Source organism: Salvelinus namaycush, chromosome 31 (genome assembly GCF_016432855.1).
Source record: "Salvelinus namaycush isolate Seneca chromosome 31, SaNama_1.0, whole genome shotgun sequence".
NCBI classification, from domain to species: Eukaryota; Metazoa; Chordata; class Actinopteri; order Salmoniformes; family Salmonidae; genus Salvelinus; species Salvelinus namaycush.
In genome coordinates, this window is record NC_052337.1 from 38,455,412 (window position 1) to 38,480,678 (window position 25,267).

Below are 25,267 nucleotides of genomic sequence, written 5' to 3' on the forward strand. Positions count from 1 at the left end.
TGCCACGGTCAACTGTAAGTGCTGTTATTGTGAAGTGGAACCGAGCATCAGCAACAGCTCAGCCGCAAAGTGGTAGGCCACACAAGCAAGAACGGGACCGGCGAGTACTGAAGCGCGTAGCACGTGAAAATCGTTGGTCCTCGGTTGCAACCCTCACTTCAGAGTTCCAAACTATCTCAGGAAGAAACGTCAGCACAAGAACTGTCTGGAGGTTCACGAAATGGGTTTCCATGGCCGAGAAGATCACCATGTGCAATGCCAAGCATCGGCTGGTGTGGTGTAAAGCTCGCCGCCATTGGACTCTGGAGCATTGGAAACGCGTTCTCCGTAGTGATGAATCACGCTTCACCATCTGGCAGTCCGACAGACAAATCTGGGTTTGGAGGATGTCAGGAGAACGCTACCTGCCTCAATGCATAGTGCTAACTGTAAAGTTTGGTGGACGAAAAATGGTCTGGGGCTGTTTCATGGTCCGGGCTAGGGCCCTTAGTTCCAGTGACGGGAAATCTCAACGCTACAGCATACAATGACATTCTAGACGATGACATGCTTCCAACTTTGTGGCAACAGTTTGAGGAAGGCCCTTTCCTGTTTCAGCATGACAATGCCTCCGTGCACAAAGCGAGGTCCATACAGAAATGGTTTGTCCCGATCGTTCTGGAAGAACACGACTGGCCTGCACAGAGCCCTGACCTCAACCCCATCGAACACCTTTGGGAGGAATTAGAACATCGACTGCGAGCCAGGCCTAATCGCACAACATCAATGCCCGACCTCACTAATGCTCTTGTGGCTGAATGGAAGCAAGTCCCCGCAGAAATGTTTCAACATCTAGTGGAAAGCCTTCCCAGAAAAGTAGAGCAGCATAGGGGGGGCCAACACCATAATAATGCCCATGATATTGGAATGAGAAGTTCAACGAGCAGGTGTCCACAACATACAGTTCAAGTCGGAAGTTAACGTTGGAGTCATTAAAACTCGTTTTTCAACCACTCCAAATATCTTGATAACTAACTATAGTTTTGGCAAGTCGTTTTTGGACATCGACTTTGTGCATGACAATTTTTCCAACAATTGTTTACAGACTGATTATTTCACTGAATCACAATTCCCAGGTCAGTTAGGATCACCACTTTATTTTAAGAATGTGAAATGTCAGAATAATGATTTATTTCAGCTTTTATTTCTTTCATCACATTCCCAGTGAGTCAGAAGTTAACATACTCTCAATTAGTATTTGGTAGCATTGCCTTTCAAATGTTTAACTTGGGTCAAACATTTCAGGTAGCCTTCCACAAGCTTCCCACAATAAGGGGTGAATTTTGGCCCATTCCTCTTGACAGAGCTGGTGTAACCGAGTCAGGTTTGTAGGCCTCCTTGCTCTCACACACTTTTTCCAGTTCTGCCCACAAATTTTCTATGGGATTGAGGTCAGGGCTTTGTGATGGCCACTACAATACCTTGACTTTGTTGTCCTTAAGCCATTTTGCCACAACTTTGGAAGTATGCTTGGGGTCATTGTCCATTTGGAAGACCCATTTGCGACCAAGCTTTAATTTCCTGACTGATCTCTTGAGATGTTGCTTCAATATATCCACATAACTTTCCTTCTCATCATGCCATCTATTTTGTGAAGTGCAGCAGTCCCTCATACTGCAAAGCACCCCCACAACATGTTGCCACCCCCGTGCTTCACGGTTGGGATGGTGTTCTTGGGTTTGCAAGCCTCCCCCTTTTTTCTCCAAACATAATGGTCATTATGGCCAAACAGTTCTATTTTTGTTTCATTAGACCAGAGGACATTTCTCCAAAAAGTACGATCTTTGTCCCCATGTACAGTTGCAAACCGTAGTCTGGCTTTTTTATGGCGAGTTTTGGAGCAGTGGCTTCCTCCTTGGTGAGCGGCCTTCAAGGTTATGTCAATATTGGACTCATTTTACTGTGGATATAGATATGTTTGTACCTGTTTCCTACAGCATCTTCACAAGGTCCTTTGCTGTTGTTCTGGAATTGATTTTTTTCGCACCAAAGTACATTCATCTCTAGGAGACAGAACACGTCTCCTTCCTGAGCGGTATGACGGCTGCATGGTCCCATGGTATTTATACTTGCGTACTATTGTTTGTACAGATGAACGTGGTACCTTCAGGCGTTTGGAAATTGCTCCCAAGGATGAACCAGCCTTCCCAAGGATGAACCAATTTTTTTTCTGAGGTCTTGGCTGATTTCTTTTGATTTCCCCATGACGTCAAGTAAATGAGGCACTGAGTTTGAAGGTAGGCCTTGAAATACATCCACATGTACACCTCCAATTGAATCAAATGATGTCAATTGGCCTATCAGAAGCTTCTAAAGCCATGACAATTTTCTGGAATTTTACAAGCTGTTTAAAGGCACAGTCAACTTAGTGTATGTAAACTTCTGACCCACTGGAATTGTGATACAGTGAATTATAGGCTAAATAATCTCTTTAAACGGTTGGAAAAATTACTTGTGTCATGCACAAAGTAGATGTCCTAACCGACTTGCCAAAACTATAGTTTGTTAACAAGAAATTTGTGGAGTGGTTGAAAAACGAGTTTTAAGGACTCCAACCTAAGTGTATGTAAACTTCCGACTTCAACTGTATGTTCACGGTGACAGACAAGCAAACAGCGTCAAATAGTACTGTTGGGTTCTGAAAATATGAAATATACTTATTCATATCCCTGAGGGAGAGGGGGGAATGTATAACGTTTAAATTCTGTCCGTATGCGTTATTGTTAGCCATTAGGGACTATATGGGAGGAAGAGACACACATTCTGGTACGAGTCAACATGACATGCGTGAGTTGGGGAGGAGTGAGCACTTCGAGGTAGAGGTCAGATGAAGTGAGGAAGAACAGATATCATTAAGGTTCTATCTAGCAACAGAGATGCATTGGCTGTTCAGATGTGTAGGAGGAGACGAAGCATAGGAGAAAGACAAAAACATTTTTGGGGGGTATCTTTATTTAACTAGGCAAGTCAGTTAAGAACACATTCTTATTTTCAATGACGGCCTAGGAACAGTGGGTTAACTGCCTTGTTCAGGGGCAGAACGACAGATTTTTACCTTGTCAGCTCGGGGATTCGATCTTGCAACCTTTTGGTTACTAGTCCAACGCTCTAACCACTAGGCTACATGCCACCCCATATGAGTGCTTGTGTGAATATGTTTGTCTTATGCAGCTGTATTGACCCAATGGTTGAATAAACTTGGTTTAAGCTTTACTAATTGCCCATGAGTTTTAATAGGTTAATTTAGAACCTAACAGTACCAATAGCATAAAATCAGCACCATGGACAGCTTTCGGTCAATTCCCAGTGAATCTGACCTATCGCTTTTGTTAGTGTAACATAAAACATTTTTGCGAATGTCTATTTCCTTGAGCGCTTTTGCAGACACAATGTATAAGCGTTTTGTTAGCAGCTGCAGTTTATATTTTTGAGCCTCTGTAGTGCAACACAGCTGAAGTTTGGGAGTTCTTTGAATGAAAAAACTGTAGAGGGAAAAGTTTGGATGTGAATGACCTACCGTGACCGCGCGAAGAGGTTGCGTGTAGCAGTGCATGTCATAGACGCCATGTAGACGTTTTCTATTGGGGACTTTGTGTTGAGTGTCCTAAATAAGGTAGGCTTCTAGCGTTGCACGTTTAGTATTTTTGCATTAGTGTGACATAACATTTTAACATTTTCTAACTCTAGAAAATCTATATTATTATTCCAGAGTTCCTATATATATATATATATATATATATATACATACACACACACACACAGCTCAAAAAAATAAAGGGAACACTTAAACAACACAATGTAACTCCAAGTCAATCACACTTCTGTGAAATCAAACTGTCCACAGAGGAAGCAACACTGATTGACAATACATTTCACATGCTTTTGTGCAAATGGAATAGACAAAAGGTGGAAATTATAGGCAATTAGCAAGACACCCCCAATAAAGGAATGGTTCTGCAGGTGGTGACCACAGACCACTTCTCAGTTCCTATGCTTCCTGGCTGATGTTTTGGTCACTTTTGAATGCTGGCGGTGCTTTCACTCTAGTGGTAGCATGAGACGGAGTCTACAACCCACACAAGTGGCTCAGGTAGTGCAGCTCATCCAGGATGGCACATCAATGCGAGCTGTGGCAAGAAGGTTTGCTGTGTCTGTCAGCGTAGTGTCCAGAGCATGGAGGCGCTACCAGGAGACAGGCCAGTACATCAGGAGAAGTGGAGGAGGCCGTAGGAGGGCAACAACCCAGCAGCAGGACCGCTACCTCCGCCTTTGTGCAAGGAGGGGCACTGCCAGAGCAAAATGACCTCCAGCAGGCCACAAATGTGCATGTGTCAGCATATGGTCTCACAAGGGCTCTGAGGATCTCATCTCGGTACCTAATGGCAGTCAGGCTACCTCTGGCGAGCACATGGAGGGCTGTGCGGCCCCACAAAGAAATGCCACCCCACACCATGACTGACCCACCGCCAAACCGGTCATGCTGGAGGATGTTGCAGGCAGCAGAACGTTCTCCACGGCGTCTCCAGACTCTGTCACGTCTGTCACATGTGCTCATGTGCTCAGTGTGAACCTGCTTTCATCTGTGAAGAGCACAGGGCGCCAGTGGCGAATTTGCCAATCTTGGTGTTCTCTGGCAAATGCCAAACGTCCTGCACGGTGTTGGGCTGTAAGCACAACCCCCACCTGTGGACGTCGGGCCCTCATACCACCCTCATAGAGTCTGTTTCTGACCGTTTGAGCAGACACATGCACATTTGTGGCCTGCTGGAGGTCATTTTGCAGGGCTCTGGCAGTGCCCCTCCTTGCACAAAGGCGGAGGTAGCGGTCCTGCTGCTGGGTTGTTGCCCTCCTACGGCCTCCTCCACGTCTCCTGATGTACTGGCCTGTCTCCTGGTAGCGCCTCCATGCTCTGGACACTACGCTGACAGACACAGCAAACCTTCTTGCCACAGCTCGCATTGATGTGCCATCCTGGATGAGCTGCACTACCTGAGCCACTTGTGTGGGTTGTAGACTCCGTCTCATGCTACCACTAGAGTGAAAGCACCGCCAGCATTCAAAAGTGACCAAAACATCAGCCAGGAAGCATAGGAACTGAGAAGTGGTCTGTGGTCACCACCTGCAGAATCACTCCTTTATTGGGGGTGTCTTGCTAATTGCCTATAATTTCCACCTTTTGTCTATTCCATTTGCACAACAGCATGTGAAATTTATTGTCAATCAGTGTTGCTTCCTAAGTGGACAGTTTGATTTCACAGAAGTGTGATTGACTTGGAGTTACATTGTGTTTTTTAAGTGTTCCCTTTATTTTTTTGAGCAGTATATATATATATAAAAAATTACGCGGGAATCGGGAAGGTGCTAGATCAGGAAACCGGCGTTAAAGATGGAATCCTCAGTAGGGAAAACAGCCCCACTTCCCCCCTGTGGCCGTTATTGTTTTGTTGACGATTCAGAGTTGGGGAGAGTCACGCATCGTGATAAAAAAGAAAATGCAGTACACCGCTGTATTGCACATGCAATGATGTCAGAGGGGAATAAACAGTGTTCTTTATCTGCAGAAACTTCATTGTCATATCACAAATGGACATGGCAGTTTCACCATTAAGGAATCCAGCTTTTACCCCAACATAGGGTTATAGGTCGAGGGAGAAGTGTCAGGGTTCTGGTAGCATTGCATATTTTGTATTTCCGCATTAGTGCGACATCGAAATTGTACATATTTGTTCCAGTTGCCATAATTTTTTCCCCCCTCGGGAATCGGGGAGGCACTTGGTCGGAAAATCAGGGCTAGAGGAGTGTGCATGTTTGTGTACCTGTTGTGGACGAGCTCAGCCATGAGCTTTAGGACAGGAGTGGTGCATGCTGGTACGTGGTACCAGAGTTCTATTGCTCTCTGCAGAATGGGCATGTAGGCTGGGTAGCTGGGGAGGGGTTAAAGACAAAACTGTCAAAGAATTACACTCCCTGCTTCTAGTAAAGGACACCACTTTGCCAATCACAACTCCGCTGCTACAGTGATTCCCTATTCTGACAGTCATATTTCTTCTAGACAATGCATTCCGTAACCTTGCAACCTCCTAAACCCTGGTCAGTAAAGGTCAGGGGTTACAGGTCAGGTTAGAGGACAGGATTGAGGGTGTATAGAGGTCTGGAGTCAGTGAAGGATACATCCAGTCGAAGAGCATCATGAAGCTGGTCTTGGCGTTGAAGGCAAAGGCGATACCTCTCAGGTCTCTGACCAGCCCCACCAACGTCCTCTTGGCCTCCTGCTCGTTGAACGTGTTGGTGCTGAACATCTGAGCAACCGCTTCAAACGCTGCCGTCAGGGGTAGCATGAACTGTTCAAACTGGTCCTCATCCTCACCTACACACACGAAAAGGTGAAAGAATGAAAAGTTATCCAAATAAGAAATATTACTGATAATTGTGTAGATAGGTGTGTGTGTCTACCTAGGTCGACCATCAGCAGACGTCCCAGCGCGGTGTAGAATGTGGTGCGGCATCTCATGTCGCTGAGGTTTGATTGGTTGTTCACGCCCAGGAAGGAGAAGTGCTCGCTCTGACATAGGAGAAAAGCAAAGGGCATTACGGAAAAATAACTGGATCAAAAAGCATAAATTGAGTTTCAGGCATTAGGGGTCAGGGTAAGGGTTCTTACTGTGTGGTTGTTCAGCATGAACTGAACAGCGCTGAGTTTCACCAACTTCCTCACACTGCTGTACGTACACACACACCGTCAAGGAGACAACACAGGAGCTGGAATTTAACAGAAAACGAACCCCCCCACTTTCACACACACGGTAAAGGATATCCTATGGAAAGGTCGTTGAGTAACTGAAGTGTCTTGGAGGTGATCGGTTCACACTGGCCCCAGTACTTCAGATTGGTGATGCTGCAATCACAAATGGTAATCAATCAATCGTTACTTCATAGTACCAGTGCCAGTACCAATACCACAGTAAACTCACATTTTTCCGATGAAGACGCTGAGTACCATGGTCTCATCATTTAGCCCCAGAACCTCTGACAGGCGCCGGTACAGCTGGGACACACACAGACACACATCATTAACCATTGGAACACCCCCTAGAGAGAGAGCAGCTACAGAGTAGGAGAGAACTAGGATAGAATCATCTGCTAGCAGCGTGACACCAGCCATACATCTCCACAGGGTTGAAGACAACACACACATCAACTCTGCTCTCCCCAGCATGGCCGTACATTCCACCACAGCTGGACGTATATTAGTGTGTGTGAGCAAAAAGCCTTTTGTGAACGAACATGCGCACTTTACCTTTTTCCCCACTTACTAGCTCTGACTTTGCTGATAGTAAACTACTTTATTTAGGAAAAATGTACTATTAATGAGAAAGTGCATACGGAAAGTATTCAGACCCCATTCCCTTTTTCCAAATCGTTACGTTACAGCCTTGTTCTAAAATGGATTTACATGTTTTTCCCCCTTAATCTACACACAATACCCCATAATGGCAAAGCAAAAACAGGTTGACATTTTTACTAATGTATATCAAATAAAACAATAATATTACATTTTCATAAGTATTCAGACCCTTTACTTAGTACGTTGTTGAAGCACCTTCGGCAGCTATTACAGCCTCGAGTCTTCTTGGGTATTTTTAACATTTATTTAACTAGGCAAGTAAGTTAAGAACAAATTCTTATTTTCAATGACAGCCTAGGAACAGTGGGTTAACTGCCTTGTTCAGGGGCAGAACAGATTTTTACCTTGTCAGCTTGGGGATTTCTCCCATTCTTCGCTGCAGATCCTCGTAAGTGCTGTCAAGTTGGATGGGGAGGGTTGCTGCACAGCTATTTTCAGGTCTCTCCAGAGATGTTCGATCAGATTCAAGTCTGGGCCACTCAAGATTCAGAGACTTGTCCGGAAGCAGGTTTTCATCAAGGATGTCTCTTTACTTTGCTCCGTTCATCTTTCCCTTGATCCTGACTAGTCTCCCAGTCCCTGTCGCTGAAAAACATCCCCGTAGCATAATGCTTCCACCACCATGTTTCACCGTAGGGACGGTACCAGGTTTCCTCCAGACATGACGCTTGGCATTCAGGCCAAAGAGTTCAATCTTGGTTTCATCAGACCAGAGAATCTTGTTTCTCATGGTCTGAAAGTCCTTTAGGTGCCTTTTGGCAAACTCCAAGCGGACTGTCATGTGCCTTTTACTGAGGAGTGGCTTCTGTCTGGCCATTCTACCATAAAGGCCTGATTGGTGGAGTGCTGCAGAGATGGTTGTCCTTCTGGAAGGTTCTCCCATCTCCACAGAGGAACTCTGGAGCTCTGTCAGAGTGACCAACGGGATCTTGGTCACCTCCCTGACCAACGCCCTTCTCCCCGATTGCTCAGTCTGGCTGGGCGGCTAGCTTTAGGAAGAGGTGGTTCCAAACTTCTTCCATTTAACTATGATGGAGGCCAGAGTGTTCTTGAAGACCTTCAATGCTGCAGACATTTTTTGGTACCCTTCCCCACATCTGTGCCTCGACACAGTCTCGGAGCTCTATGGACTATTCATTTGACCTCATGGCTTGGTTTTTGCTCTGACATGCACTGTCAACTGTGGGACCTTATATAGACATGTGTGCCTTTCCAAATCATGTCCAATCAATTGAATTTGCCACAGGTAGACTCCAATCAAGTTGTAGAAACATCTCAAGAATGATGAATGGAAAAAGGATGCACCGGAGCTCAATTTCCAGTCTCAAAGCAAAGGTTCTTAAGACTTATGTAAATAAGGTATTTCTGTTTTGTCATTATGGGGTAGTGTGTGTAGATTGATGAGGAAATGTTTTTATTTAATCAATTTTAGAATAAGGCTGTAACGTAACAAAATGTGGAAAAGGGGGAGGGGTCTGATTACTTTCCGAATGCACTGTGCGGTTGTCCAACCTAGCTATCTTAAGATGAAATCTTTAACTAAGTCGCTAAATGTTTAAAATGTCAAATGAAAATGTGAGGTAGTGTGTGTGTGTGTGGTTGAGTGTTAAATTAAGCAGAGCTGAGGGTGATTTGCCTAAGTAGCGGGAGGGAGGGGGAGATTAGAGTGAGGGGTATCATAGAGGGGTATGTATCATCTGCTGGTCTTTATTGTTCTTTAATCTGACAGGTCAGACTCATGCGGTCCATCTCACACATACACACTCTGAAATATCAGACATTCCAGAGCCCTCATCATACAAATGATTCTAGAACTCCCCTGCCTCCACCCCACTTCCATTGGGCTCTCTCTGGTTAGCCATGTTAGCAGTAACACTGACCATGTCACTAGGAAGGGGTAGGAGAGGATTACTATAACACCAGACATGTAGCGCGGGGGGGGGGGGGGGGGGCTGCTCTCTCTACTGTCGCCACTTATCTGGGCTGTTCACATTTTGCAGCCTCTGCCCAGCACAAAGAAAACACAGTCAGTCAGCCCAAGTTGTATTGTAGAAAGGCTGTGTCTGCTCTAACACACCCACAGACAATGGAGTCTGGGACAAAAGAGCTGCTAGTTAAAATATAACACATAACTCTCACTAGTAACAGTCTAAGAGAGGGAGGGAGGGAGGGAGAGAGGAGAGAGATTAACAGAGTTAGTCAGACATTTAATGGGATAGGATAAACTGTATTGTCTAGGCTTGGGCGCTATCCAGATTTTCATATTGTCCTTCTCTCATCCCGGGATGGTATTATTACTGGCATAGCACACAAGGGGGTTCTAAAAACGCAAGAAAAGTCCATTGGGCATCTATTACCAGAATGCTAACAAATTTAGCACAAACAAACAGCGAAATGACAGATGCTGTTAGCTAAATGCTAACAAGCGAAAACGAACATAAAATAATTGCAAAGACAGGAAAATCCAGCTTATAAAGTTATACAATAATGGCTAGTAGCTACCGAATATCATTTTTGGTGAAAGTTCGCCATTTACAAGAGAAATTGTGTATAAATAAAATAAATCGCTAGTAAGAAGCAAAGGAAAACAAAATGGTAGCTGTACATATAACTCATCCAGAGCTCTGACTTCTGGCAGAAATCCATTAGAAAATATCTGATGGCAAACACTTAGTAGTTTCATACAAATGTAACTTCACCTCATGTGCACTGTACAAACAGAGACTCGCCAATAAATATAGAACCCCATCAGCTCGCTTTCTCCCATTGTGCCATTTACTGTACTAACACATGACTGGTTCAACTGTTTCCCGGGGAACTACGGTAAGCTTCATAATGTGACAGGTGAAATGAAGAATGCAAATCGGCTTAATCTCCTCACATATTGCACAATTTGACTGAAGGTATTAACTTAAAAAGTAGCTACAACTATTCAAATTTATTGAAAAACTGCAAAGAAAAACCATCCTGTGGCTTTTCCCAAACACCCTGGTATACGGTATATGCGGTATACCGCTCAAGCCTTGTACTGTCCTTGGTGGGGGAAATTGTCCTAGACACAATACTGCTGTGGATCATCTCAACATTAGATCACGTTTCAGGTCTGAAGCATAACAGTGTGTGTGTGTGTGTGTGTGTGTGTGTGTGTGTGTGTGTGTGGTAACAGTAAAAGTACTTACCTTGGAGGACTTTTGCACCTGGTCTCCGATGTAGATTTTCCTGAACTGTTCGAAAAAGCTGAGCATGGCCAACTCCAACCGCTCGTTACCCGCCTGGGCCAGCCGCGAGTCTGTTAGGTTCATCAGCTGGAGCACCCTGAGACGACACACACACACACACACTGATCATCTGCAGTATCCATAGTAGGGCTGTCCCAGACAACAACAAATCTTCGACCGAGAGCGGTCCTGTTCTTTCCACCGATCTAAATGTTTAACCTTATTATTATAGACAGACACCCCCCCCATGTGTTTGAATAAAAACGACATATGCAATGAGCTTGTCCGATGCTTTAAGCACACCGTTTGATTAAATCATTACGACACAGATGACTGAAAAGAGCCCGATAGTCACACTTTAAAAAATGACAGTGAGTGCCTGTGTGACTGGCGCTCGTTGTCTCGCTCTCCTCCCTACTGCAGCGAAATGGCACCACAGCAACTGTTAATTGCGCTATCCGTGCTGATGGTGCACCATCATTACAGCCATTTAGTTGAACTTGTTTCTAACTGAAAAGTTCTGTTATACCGAAATCCCTAAATTGTTTAGGAAAAACATTCCCTATTCCCTCAACCCTTGCTCTCTTACGTGAACCATGTAAACATCGCATGCATGTGACCAATATGGCCTGACCTATAGCCTATCATAATCACTGGTAATAAACTCAGAACACTGCTGTTAGATTAATGTCATTTTCCCGACCATTTAGAAGTGTAAACACTAAGTGTCCGTTCTAAAATAAATAAAATAAAAAGATTTATAAAGCCTTTATTACAGAAGACTAAACTGCTGCATGCATTCGTGAATTGCGGTTTATTTATTGCTTAGGCTAATTATTCAAAGCTCCCTCTGAATTTAATTTTAAAACTAAAACGCTTGATTGCATTTCAATGCCTGAATGGCTCCTACGGTGTGTGATGATATGAACAAATGAATGATTGATTGATACAGTAGCCTATATAACTATTGAAATATACTGTAGGCCTACAGTATTAAGACTAAACAGGATGTTCTCTCAGACCTACAGCTCAATGGTGGTTATACAAGGCTGCTATACTAAGCCTACTAATGATAATGACATTTCTTATTATTATAACGATGATCATAACAATATGAAGGAGATCAAGAAAAAAGGAGGGTGTAGGAGCGACAGCTGCGTGCGTATGTGACAAACAGGTGCTGTTAGGTTACAATATAATTGTTCTGCCTGTTTGGAACGGTGTAAACAAAACTAAATAAATTATACGTAATACCAGTCTATTCTAATGAAAAAGTGTAAAGCCTTTATTAAAGCAATGAAAAGCTTAAAGAAAAACAGCCGAATCTATGAAATTGCTTTATCCAACATTTTGTCGTTGCATGAGGCTTGGTGCACACTGAATCAGTAGGCTATTAAGCCAAAACACTCACAGGCAATAGAAGCTAGATCTGCCTTACTTCTGTAGATATATATGGTTGACTTATAAAGCCAGGCACATTTAACAGTTAGGCTATTGATTATAGACCCAATTTTATTAAACAATTAGTCTTGGGCTGTTTCCTCGTCTCTGCTGCTGCCTCCGCTGCATTGTTCTCAATCCCCATATACAGGTTAACTCTGCTATTATGCACATAGCAACATGGGGAAAAGAGACAATTCTACAGCGCACTAAAGATAATGTTTCAGAGCCGTTGACAACGACCGTATCCAACGCAGGAGAAAGCGCATGTTATAAATAATATTTGATTTATTAGTGTTACGCCATTATTTGTACAGCCTATCGACCAATCAATGGACCAGTCAACTAAATGGGGTCAGCCCTAATCCGGACAAATATTTACAATAGGACACATAGGTTGCGGTATTGGTTAGGGTGAGGTTGCTTGTGTGCGGACATACCGACAGACTAGTTCTCCGTCCATGGCATCTTGTTCATCTGTGGAGGCGAAGGACACTCTTCCTCCAATGACCGCCCCAATTATATACACCAACCATGTTAACCTTCCTGTAGAGATATAATGATATACACCAACCATGTTAACCTTCCTGTAGAGATATAATGATATACACCAACCATGTTAACCTTCCTGTAGAGATATAATGACATACACCAACCATGTTAACCTTCCTGTAGAGATATAATGATATACACCAACCATGTTAACCTTCCTGTAGAGATATAATGATATACACCAACCATGTTAACCTTCCTGTAGAGATATAATGACATACACCAACCATGTTAACCTTCCTGTAGAGATATAATGATATACACCAACCATGTTAACCTTCCTGTAGATATAATGACATACACCAACCATGTTAACCTTCCTGTAGATATAATGACATACACCAACCATGTTAACCTTCCTGTAGAGATATAATTACACACACCAACCATGTTAACCTTCCTGTAGATATAATGACATACACCAACCATGTTAACCTTCCTGTAGATATAATTACACACACCAACCATGTTAACCTTCCTGTAGAGATATAATGATATACACCAACCATGTTAACCTTCCTGTAGATATAATTACATACACCAACCATGTTAACCTTCCTGTAGATATAATTACATACACCAACCATGTTAACCTTCCTGTAGAGATATAATGATATACACCAACCATGTTAACCTTCCTGTAGAGATATAATGACATACACCAACCATGTTAACCTTCCTGTAGAGATATAATGACATACACCAACCATGTTAACCTTCCTGTAGAGCTATAATGACATACACCAACCATGTTAACCTTCCTGTAGAGATATAATGATATACACCAACCATGTTAACCTTCCTGTAGAGATATAATGATATACACCAACCATGTTAACCTTCCTGTAGAGATATAATGATATACACCAACCATGTTAACCTTCCTGTAGAGATATAATGATATACACCAACCATGTTAACCTTCCTGTAGAGATATAATGATATACACCAACCATGTTAACCTTCCTGTAGAGCTATAATGACATACACCAACCATGTTAACCTTCCTGTAGAGCTATAATGACATACACCAACCATGTTAACCTTCCTGTAGAGATATAATGACATACACCAACCATGTTAACCTTCCTGTAGAGCTATAATGATATACACCAACCATGTTAACCTTCCTGTAGAGCTATAATGATATACACCAACCATGTTAACCTTCCTGTAGAGATATAATGATATACACCAACCATGTTAACCTTCCTGTAGAGCTATAATGATATACACCAACCATGTTAACCTTCCTGTAGAGATATAATGATATACACCAACCATGTTAACCTTCCTGTAGAGCTATAATGATATACACCAACCATGTTAACCTTCCTGTAGAGATATAATGATATACACCAACCATGTTAACCTTCCTGTAGAGATATAATGATATACACCAACCATGTTAACCTTCCTGTAGAGATATAATGATATACACCAACCATGTTAACCTTCCTGTAGAGATATAATTACATACACCAACCATGTTAACCTTCCTGTAGAGCTATAATTACATACACCAACCATGTTAACCTTCCTGTAGAGATATAATGATATACACCAACCATGTTAACCTTCCTGTAGAGATATAATTACATACACCAACCATGTTAACCTTCCTGTAGAGATATAATGATATACACCAACCATGTTAACCTTCCTGTAGAGCTATAATGACATACACCAACCATGTTAACCTTCCTGTAGAGATATAATTACATACACCAACCATGTTAACCTTCCTGTAGAGATATAATGATATACACCAACCATGTTAACCTTCCTGTAGAGATATAATGATATACACCAACCATGTTAACCTTCCTGTAGAGCTATAATGACATACACCAACCATGTTAACCTTCCTGTAGAGATATAATGACATACACCAACCATGTTAACCTTCCTGTAGAGATATAATGATATACACCAACCATGTTAACCTTCCTGTAGAGATATAATGATATACACCAACCATGTTAACCTTCCTGTAGAGATATAATTATATACACCAACCATGTTAACCTTCCTGTAGAGATATAATTACATACACCAACCATGTTAACCTTCCTGTAGAGATATGACATACACCAACCATGTTAACCTTCCTGTAGAGATATAATGATATACACCAACCATGTTAACCTTCCTGTAGAGCTATAATGATACACACCAACCATGTTAACCTTCCTGTAGATATAATGACATACACCAACCATGTTAACCTTCCTGTAGAGATATAATGACATACACCAACCATGTTAACCTTCCTGTAGAGATATAATGATATACACCAACCATGTTAACCTTCCTGTAGAGCTATAATTACATACACCAACCATGTTAACCTTCCTGTAGAGCTATAATTACATACACCAACCATGTTAACCTTCCTGTAGAGATATAATGATATACACCAACCATGTTAACCTTCCTGTAGAGATATAATTACATACACCAACCATGTTAACCTTCCTGTAGAGATATAATGATATACACCAACCATGTTAACCTTCCTGTAGAGCTATAATGACATACACCAACCATGTTAACCTTCCTGTAGAGATATAATGATATACACCAACCATGTTAACCTTCCTGTAGAGATATAATGATATACACCAACCATGTTAACCTTCCTGTAGAGCTATAATGACATACACCAACCATGTTAACCTTCCTGTAGAGATATAATTACATACACCAACCATGTTAACCTTCCTGTAGAGATATAATGATATACACCAACCATGTTAACCTTCCTGTAGAGATATAATGATATACACCAACCATGTTAACCTTCCTGTAGAGATATAATTATATACACCAACCATGTTAACCTTCCTGTAGAGATATAATTACATACACCAACCATGTTAACCTTCCTGTAGAGATATAATTACATACACCAACCATGTTAACCTTCCTGTAGAGATATAATGATATACACCAACCATGTTAACCTTCCTGTAGAGCTATAATGATATACACCAACCATGTTAACCTTCCTGTAGAGCTATAATGACATACACCAACCATGTTAACCTTCCTGTAGAGCTATAATGACATACACCAACCATGTTAACCTTCCTGTAGAGCTATAATGACATACACCAACCATGTTAACCTTCCTGTAGAGATATAATGATATACACCAACCATGTTAACCTTCCTGTAGATATATAATGATATACACCAACCATGTTAACCTTCCTGTAGATATATAATGATATACACCAACCATGTTAACCTTCCTGTAGATATATAATGATATACACCAACCATGTTAACCTTCCTGTAGAGATATAATGATATACACCAACCATGTTAACCTTCCTGTAGAGATATAATGACATACACCAACCATGTTAACCTTCCTGTAGAGCTATAATGATACACACCAACCATGTTAACCTTCCTGTAGATATAATTACATACACCAACCATGTTAACCTTCCTGTAGAGATATGACACACACCAACCATGTTAACCTTCCTGTAGAGCTATAATGATATACACCAACCATGTTAACCTTCCTGTAGAGATATAATGATATACACCAACCATGTTAACCTTCCTGTAGAGATATAATGACATACACCAACCATGTTAACCTTCCTGTAGAGCTATAATGATACACACCAACCATGTTAACCTTCCTGTAGAGATATAATGATATACACCAACCATGTTAACCTTCCTGTAGAGATATAATGATATACACCAACCATGTTAACCTTCCTGTAGAGATATAATGACATACACCAACCATGTTAACCTTCCTGTAGAGATATAATGACATACACCAACCATGTTAACCTTCCTGTAGAGCTATAATGATATACACCAACCATGTTAACCTTCCTGTAGAGATATAATGATATACACCAACCATGTTAACCTTCCTGTAGAGATATAATGATATACACCAACAGCAGCAACCTGCCTGGTAACAAAAACATGCATTTGTTTAAAGCACTATTTTGTCACATATTTATTTGATTGAGAGGGAGAGAGACTCACCCTCCTGGACAGTGATGTCGATGGTACTAGAGTTGGTAGACTGCAGTAGTTCCTGGTAGGTCTGTGCTGATTGGTCAAAGAGCTGGACCAATAGGGCACAGGTCTTCTCGTATTCACAGCGACCGATGGTGGAGAGCTGGTCTAACTGCTGCTGGACTAAACCTGCGTCATCTAGAGGGTCCTCAAGCCCATCCCTACACACACACACACACACACACACGTGAAAATGGTTTCAAAGTTCCACAATTTGACCTGTGAGAGTAAGACAGTTACCTGAGGATGATGCAGACAGACTCGAGGCGTGAGGTGATGTAGGCCTTGGTGACTTCAGGTGTGTATGTCTCTAGCAGGTGAGGCTCGGTAGCTTTAACATAAGGGACCGACGCTGCCAGGCGCTGCCACAGGCTCAACAGGTAGTGGACAGAGTTAGGGGCAAACTCCCAGTGCTGAAACACACACAATATAAAAAGGTTAACATAAAACAAGGACAATCTTTTTCTGATATATCAATAAGGAGGAAAAAGGTTTCAGCAGAACATTAACGCTTGCATCTAACATACCATCCCACCCCACGCACAAGTGACATGACTAAGGCATAGGAGCTCACACACACAGTACCTGTAAACTGGTGACAGTAAAGTTGGCTATAAGCCTAATGACTTCTGGGTAGTTTTCTACTTTGACCAGCTCTCCTAGCTGGTAGTTACTCTTCAGCCGCGCCAACAGACGACAAAACTCATGGTAGTTGTTAGGGTCTGACAGGCTCTGGAACACAAGCACAGTGGCGCTGGTTGAGGCACATGTGGTATCAGAGAGATATGGTTCAGCAAGAAAAAGAACCCAAAAAGCAAGGATGGATCTGAAGGGAGAACATCAATTCACACAGCACAGGGTCATGTAGCCTAGTGGTTAGAGCGTTGGACAAGTAACTGAAAGGTTGCAAGATCGAATGCCCGAGCTGACAAGGTAAAAATCTGTGCTTCTGCCCCTGAACAAGGCAGTTAACCCACTGTTTCTAGACCGACATTGAAAATAAGAATTTGTTCTTAACGGACTTGCCTAGCCAAATAAAGGCAAACATAAAAAATAAAACAAATGTTTTATGTAATACCTGTGGGTTCTCTAGTATCCTCTTGACTCCGTCCACCAGGTGAGAGAGGAACTTGGCTCGCTCTGCGTTGTTGAACAAAGACCTCCGCACCGACGCTATCTGGACTAGACACGACAACACCTACATACACACACACCATTAAACATTACACCCATTAAGTTCTGAAGTGAATATACCAGACACACATTCAGCTTTACTCACCAACGGGGAGAGGGAGGGAGGGATGGAATGATACAAATCAAAAAAGAGCTGGAGAGTGGAGGAATCCAAAAACGCTGTGAGAGAGAGACAGATTAGGTTACTACACAGTAATGGGTGGCACAGCACAGCTATTTTACAGAATTGGCAGAAGGTGTCACCTGATCTCCAGGAGGTGGGGATCTGAACAGTGCAGAGGTCATCAGAGGACTCGTCTGTGGACGTTCCGATGAAGTCATAGTTCAGACAGTTGTGGCTGAGCTTCAGCAGCTGCATCAGCAGACCATGCTGACTCTCATCATTCAGGTTCAGGTTCTTACCCGACGCCTACACACACACACACACACACGTTTATGTCCCAAGAACGACTGGAAATGTCAATACGTTACTACAATCTAACACACAGGCTGCTGCTACTACGACTATTGCTACTGCCACCACCACTAAACACACACCTGTTTGAGGAGATTGCAGGACAGGGTGAATATGTCGAAGAGGGACGAGTCTCTGAACGACGACGCAATCTTCCTGTGTTTGGTCAGTGGGTGGCTGGTGTCTGCCTGTACACAAACACAGATTTAACTCACACACTTTCAAAAACACATACAACACCACCACTTTAAATGAGAGGAAAGAAGGGGAAATAAGAGTAGATCATTTTCCCCCCAACATCGGACACCCCCTAACATCAGACACCCCATAGCGGTTGGATGATTAAATCACCTCGAGCGCAACATTTAAACGGCCTGGAATATAACGGTAGGTTTTGCGACCAAAGACACCCTTCGAGCTAGCTGACCATCGATTTCCATTGCAGGTTATGCAAGTTAGGTTTTGAGTTTTCAAAAAAAGTAACACACATTTTGTGGGACACGCTGTTTATTGTAAAATTTGACTGAACGACAGACCACACATTTAATATCAAACTTTTTACCTAAATTATTCATACTCATGTATATGTGAATATTAAACTGTTATCTGCTTTCTCAAACCATAAGATTAATCTGTAAAACAAATAATGGCGACATTATTTGGTTACAACACTGAAGAAGATATTGGTGAAGAACCATTAAGAGTCTACAGGAGGGCGCACCGGGCTATGCAATGGAAAGCTGACAGCCCTTTTTTTTCCTTTTTTTTAACTGGAAGGCTAGCCAACTATCTAGTAAAGACTTCGGATACGAGGTTGGTGTCTTTTTTAAACAAAATTTAAACAGATAGATCTTGTAATTGAACAAAATAGTACGGTGGCCAATATGCCGATAATACGGGACATATTTTTTTTGCTAAACCGCTTATCAAAAAGGTGATAGTAGTAGTATTTCCACTGAAATGTCAAACATGCTAATTGCTAACCCGTTAGCTAACATTTTTTACTACACCAATGATCACAAAACATTAATGCCTTGATCACAAGACACCTTCAGTGTTAATAGATTTCTTAAACGCTGTTGAATATGCCAATAACACAAGAAGCTACACTAGAGAGATGTGGAGGAGAGGAAAGAGGGAGAGGTAGTGTACCTGGTTGATCTCATTGGTCAGTTGGGATAGGATGGTGACGCCTATGATGCAGTGTTCTACACTGTCCTGCTGACAGACAGAGATACAGGCAGATTCGATCAGCTCACTTCCTGTTTCAAGAAAACACATTCTATTGGCTACACAGACACACACGGTTGTACCTGTAGGAAGCGTGTGACGTCCGCAATGACGTTCCTGAAGACATAGTCGTCTTTCTGACAGTCGAACCAGCCAAGCTTGGTGATCCTGGAGGAGACAAACACAAGGAGAGAATAACTCACATGGAAGACAGAGGAAGAGAGAGGATGAGAGGGGAGAGGAGAGAGGTTTACCTGGAGTACAGCTGGATCAGAGCCTGGGTAACAAACTCGGCCAACTTCGGCCGCGTCGCCAGATAGTTCAGCACATAGTTCCCTGCACGCGCACACACACACACACACACAGATATGAGCCTTATGGACTGACTTGTAGAGCATGAATATAGACTGGTGTGATGTGTGAGTCTTACGGATGTCAATGCGCTGCTCCAAAGGAAGAGGGTTGCTTGTACGCGATACCAGTTTAGACAGACAGGTAGCTGCAAGGAGTTGAGAGTAGGAAGACTGGAGAGAGAGAGGGAATATGGGGATACAGGCATAGACAGGAGACACCGCAACATCAGCGGAGCTTTTTTTGATCAAGTAATAAATGTAATATCAACAGTTTATTGATATAGCGTCAGTGTGTGTGTACTACTCACGCTGCCTCTCTCCAGTAGTAGCTGACACTTGCTGAGACAGTCAGGGCTGTTAGTGAACTCCACCAGAGCTTTCTCTGCCTGCAGCCTCACCCCCGTCTCTGTTGTCTCGTACAGCTGCTTACACAGGATCTCTAACTGGGCTAGGCTCTACACACACACACACAAGAGAGAGAGAGAGACATGAAGTGAGTAGAGCACCAAAAGCGTCCCTTGTCAACTGCCAGGAGACGGGTGTATAGGTGTAAACAGGCTGTGTTCAGTACGGCACAACAATGTAGAACGTTCAGACAGAAATAAGACCACAGCCTATTTTACACAGCAGCCATGCCTCGCTCTCATTTTTACAACGAGGAGAAAGTTAACCAAAATAAACATTCAGTAGCACCCTATTGAACGTGCCCCTCGTTAGATAGAAACACAGGGGCTAGACAGACAGAGACAAGTGTAGTAGTGGTTAAAGGGGCTGGGTGGGACTAGTCACCAGATAGTGTGTTGTACTGGGGTAATGGTTAGTTAACTTACTAACATACCAACTAAACCCATCCCCCTAACTGACACTAAATCCACCAGTAACATTTCTGCCGACTATTCACCTCAGCTACCGTCAGTAACACCATTGTTGTAAAGAACTGTTTACCCAATCACGCACCTCCCAGCTAGCCTGACCGACACCATATTGTTTAAAAGACTAGTCAGCAGAATCCCAAAGATAGTGTAATGCTAGCTGCTGATATAGTACAGTATGTACTAGTATAGATAGGGTGGGAGCCACATGGCTGGGGAGAAGAGGACTGCCACGCATAGATAAGAGCTCAATACCCCAACACTACTGCTGACACACACTAATATGGCTCCTATGAATACACAGTCCTGATGCTGTGTAGTACATAGCTGGCTAAGGATGTGGGCTACCTAGATCATGTCATAACAGGTTCCTGAGAACCGCGTCAAGATCTAATGGTCTGAGCAGGACAAAATAGAATGTGCGTGTCTAGAGCGTGCAGTGTGTGTGTGTGTCGTGCATGATGACTTCGCAATAAGAGACTGTTACATCACGCGGTCAGGCATCCTGACCAGAAAGCGCATCCCTCAGTGCGAATGCACCTGCAGTAATTATTGATAAGCTATCTATCCGGGTCGCTCACGAGCCCGCTAAGCTAAAGTTACCTAAATACTGACACTGCAGATCTCTAAAATGTGTATTTCTCTGCACAGAATTAACATGGGAGGGGTGATGACAATTTAATCAACACATTAGGTAGCTACATATCCGACTTAGCTATCAACAAAATGATTAGCCAGACACTGTTGCATCAGCAGTGTAGCTGGCTAAGTTAAGTAGTCACCTACAGCTTGAGGTTACTACAAACACAAAAAGGAGCTATGGACAGCATGAGGCAGATATACACAAAGACTTTGTCATTTCAACAGAAACACTGTAGAAAGCACAGTAAATGTGCTTTACAGCATTAAACACTGACTCCATTGTGGGTAAAATTATGAAAAATACTTAACTAATTGGAAGCCTCTGGTAAAAATTACTTTAACATAATGTATTTCCTTTCAGTAATACCGTATGCCTACTGTAAATTAAAATGATCTGTTCCAGGCAACAATCTCATGCTGTCGTGTGAGACATGCAGCTCAGACTATTTTAGTAAAGTGAGTGTGAAGTGGAATAACATTTTCAGCAGCTGCTGGATTGACTTGCTTATAAGTATCTTTATTGCTAGCCAACTTTGAATTACTGCATGTTTTCTAACCTAACCGAACTTGCTAGCTAGCTGGCTAACGTTGCCACAAGCCATTTCGGTCTTCACTAAATTGCTCGGCAATATCTTGCTGTGCAACCTAGGAAAACATCACCCATATAATAAATGTTGTGATGATGATAGGCTTCGCTGTACAACAGCTTCTGAATGCCATAAAGAATACACTTGAGGTCAGATACATAACCGTTTGCAGACCAGGAGTGTCTGTATAGCCTCTCCCCATTTGTTTAGTTTAAACATTGTTCCATAATATTACAGTATTAGCTAAACCTGTTCACTTTACCAATAGTACGCAAACATTCGGTGGCACAGAAAGAAAGGAAAAGGTTGTGAGTCTGGTAAAAATAAATCAGTGGTTTTGTGTAGGCCAGGGCTCTCCAACCCTGTTCCTGGAGAGCTACCATCCAGCAGGTTTTCATTCCAACCCTAATCAAGCGCACCTTACAGGGTTCCCTGAGGAAAATTTGGTGCTGGACAACGTGACCGGCAAGATTTCAATGTACCGGACATTTGAGAAACTTACCAGACATCCATATGCTTTGGGTGCATAATGCTTTAGGGCGTCCACTCACAGTGCTCAAAATCACATTCAGATTATTGCAATTCATCTTAATAGAATAGAATTTAGCCTGTAAAGTTCTTTTAATATAAAGTATGCCAACATGACGTGCTTTTCAATAAAACCTAACATTGTCCGTTGCGTCTTCAACCCTGCTATAAATCATAAACTAATATAATTTAAAACACGTAGCCTTGAAGAACAAGTTGCCTACACAGTAATAAAACAATGTCTAAATATATCTGTAAAATATAATTTCCCGAACGACTATTTGTATGAACATTTTAATTAATAAATAACAAAACACATTTGCAAATACAATCTAGGCCTCTCCAATTTAATTTAGCCTAGGCATGAACATTTTAATTAGGCTTAATAAATAACAAAACATGACTCTCTAGTAACACCTGGGCCGGCCCGCCCCACTCCCGCTACGATTCAGCACAACAGCAGTGGAAGGAGGCCACTCTAGACAGTCACAAAATGAAAAAAATTATAAAAATGATGTTGGACAATCAAATTTGATTTGAAACACTTGTTTCCACAGCTCAAATTATACCTCTTTTTACACTTCTACTGGGTGATGTTAAATTTATTGTAATTTGACCCATCGTGGGGTCTTGACTCGTGTCATGTGTGATATCCGTGGCTTACTGATAACAACTCTGTTTCCTACTATAGGCAGTTGGCTGCCTAGTGACTGCAAAACGAACTCACTGATGTGAATAGTTGGCAACGATGTTTCGTTTCCAAGTGCTACTGAATAAACGCAACTGAAATGAACCAATTGCGCATGATACACATCATTACTCTACTCAAGCCATTCCAAAATCTTTATACTATACATGACACAGGGGCAGCATATGCAGAACTGCTAGGACCGGGCCTGACCAACACAATCATTTGCCTCTAATTTACTTGCGTTTGCGGCGGGCTTTGGCCTGCTCAAAGGTAGTCGCTGCTGTTGGGAAGTCAAAACTGTCCTTGGAGCAGCTTGCAGCCTTGTTACTAAGTCCTCAAGAAGGCGTGATCTTGACTCTGTCTCTGGTGTACTCTGTTTTGGAGAAAGAATCCCCTCTCAGCAGGTACACTGGAAACAGGGATAATCAACAAAATCTTTGCCAATTTTGGAGCACATCAACTGGTATTTCCATCTCCCAGACAATTTGGCCAGAAACGATTTTATTTACCAACTTTTCATTTATTTTTTTATTTTTTATACATCAAAAGCAGGCATTTCCCGGCTAACAGAAACCCTGGCACCTGATTTGAATAAATAGCTGGTTGATCAGCTGCATCAAGTTAGTTACAACTGGGGTTGGAGCGAAAAAAAACTACAGGATAATAGCTCTCCAGGAACAGGGTTGGAGAGCCCTGGTGTAGGCTATAGCAATGTTTTATCTAGCAGTCATATTTTAATTTGTTCAATGCCTCAATTGATGTCATAAAGTATATTGGATATATGCTGTAGGTTCAAATCAACCCAAGATGAACACTGAAGATGGAACAAGGTGCATGACAAGGTGGCCCAGAGGAAGCCAGCTGTTCTCAACCACTACATTGCCCCATTCTTCCAAGAGCTCACAGAGTTTGAATGAAGACCTCTGGTGAGGTACATGTACACACACAACTTGACATGTCCCTTGTCATCGGTCTTTTTACCCACAGTGCTGTCATTCTATTGATTTATTTTCTATGCTTGTCCTAGGGGTGAGAAGAGCTGACAAATCCAAACTGAGGATGATTGTTCCGGAGCCCCATGAGGAACACCTGAAACTGTGCTGACTTCTCTCTTCTGTCCAAACGGTCTCGTTGTATGTTTCACTGCCTCTTACCCCAAATAGAGTTGCCTCTGATAGATCTAGGATTGTACCATATCCCAATTTTAACTCCTTCTCCCCCCCTTGTCTCTCCCTCCACAGCACACCCCAAATATAATTTTTAAATTAGTGTGGTAATGATGCTCTTATTTAGTTACACGTGTTAACTGTTGTTACTTCTATTGCCAATTCTGTTGTTAATTTGCTGTTACCAATTTGAATAAATGCATGTACAAATGTATTGTCTTACATTTAGATTAAGACACCAGATTTGCCAGCTTAATACTGTAATTTTCATTTACAGCAAAGATGTTGTAATACATTTCATAGTACTATTTTCTTTACTGTAAAATATTACAGCATCTCTAAATGCACAGCAGGGTTGAGATAAAAAAAAATATGTTTTTATTTATTAACTAGACAAATCAGTTAAGAACAAATTCTTATTTACAATGACGGCCTAGGAACAGTGGGTTGGTTAACTGCCTTGTTCACTGGCAGAACGACTGATTTTTACCTTGTCAGCTCGGGGATTCGATCCAGCAACCTTTCGGCAACTGGCCCAACGTTCTAACCACCTATTAAGCTTGCAACTCCGGTGCCAGTATAATGCTGTACATTTACAGGTTAACGTTTTTCAATGTAGTTAATGTATTCATTGCTTGAGGTGACAGCTGTAAGTGCCACCTAATGTCAATGGTACAAGGTGCCCACATGACAGCTCGACATAGCCAGCACACAAGCTAGCTATGTAGAATTGGCTGGAAAGCTGGCTAACGTTAGTTGTGCAAGGTAAATGGTAGCTGATTTGTTAATGCTATGCTCCATGTCAGACAGCTAGCTACATATGCGTGTCAGTTTCGC

General features: G+C 42.3%; 1 protein-coding gene and 1 long non-coding RNA gene across 3 annotated transcripts in view; one reads left to right on the plus strand and one right to left on the minus strand.

Moving 5' to 3' along the window:
• Window positions 1-25,267, minus strand: part of LOC120025479 (exportin-7) — a 38,593-nt gene that overhangs the window by 12,478 nt on the left and 848 nt on the right. Inside the window, exons 2-21 of one of the 2 annotated variants that reach the window (XM_038970036.1) lie at window positions 20,253-20,399; window positions 20,022-20,115; window positions 19,846-19,927; window positions 19,675-19,759; window positions 19,514-19,579; window positions 18,445-18,549; window positions 18,151-18,316; window positions 17,993-18,066; window positions 17,792-17,911; window positions 17,299-17,445; window positions 16,954-17,126; window positions 16,681-16,874; window positions 12,543-12,648; window positions 10,624-10,759; window positions 7,011-7,084; window positions 6,854-6,934; window positions 6,701-6,764; window positions 6,493-6,601; window positions 6,211-6,406; window positions 5,856-5,963 (exon numbers count right to left, since the gene is read on the minus strand). In XM_038970036.1, coding sequence (XP_038825964.1) covers window positions 5,856-5,963; window positions 6,211-6,406; window positions 6,493-6,601; window positions 6,701-6,764; window positions 6,854-6,934; window positions 7,011-7,084; window positions 10,624-10,759; window positions 12,543-12,648; window positions 16,681-16,874; window positions 16,954-17,126; window positions 17,299-17,445; window positions 17,792-17,911; window positions 17,993-18,066; window positions 18,151-18,316; window positions 18,445-18,549; window positions 19,514-19,579; window positions 19,675-19,759; window positions 19,846-19,927; window positions 20,022-20,115; window positions 20,253-20,399 — 2,327 coding nt within the window. Of the gene's footprint in view, window positions 1-5,855; window positions 5,964-6,210; window positions 6,407-6,492; window positions 6,602-6,700; window positions 6,765-6,853; window positions 6,935-7,010; window positions 7,085-10,623; window positions 10,760-12,542; window positions 12,649-16,680; window positions 16,875-16,953; window positions 17,127-17,298; window positions 17,446-17,791; window positions 17,912-17,992; window positions 18,067-18,150; window positions 18,317-18,444; window positions 18,550-19,513; window positions 19,583-19,674; window positions 19,760-19,845; window positions 19,928-20,021; window positions 20,116-20,252; window positions 20,400-25,267 lie in introns of both variants that reach the window. The other variant, XM_038970035.1, reaches the window with a different exon arrangement.
• LOC120025481 lies at window positions 19,608-24,606 on the plus strand. Its single transcript, XR_005473027.1, has 3 exons — window positions 19,608-19,872; window positions 24,055-24,195; window positions 24,292-24,606. It is a non-coding gene; the product is annotated as an uncharacterized LOC120025481 (long non-coding RNA).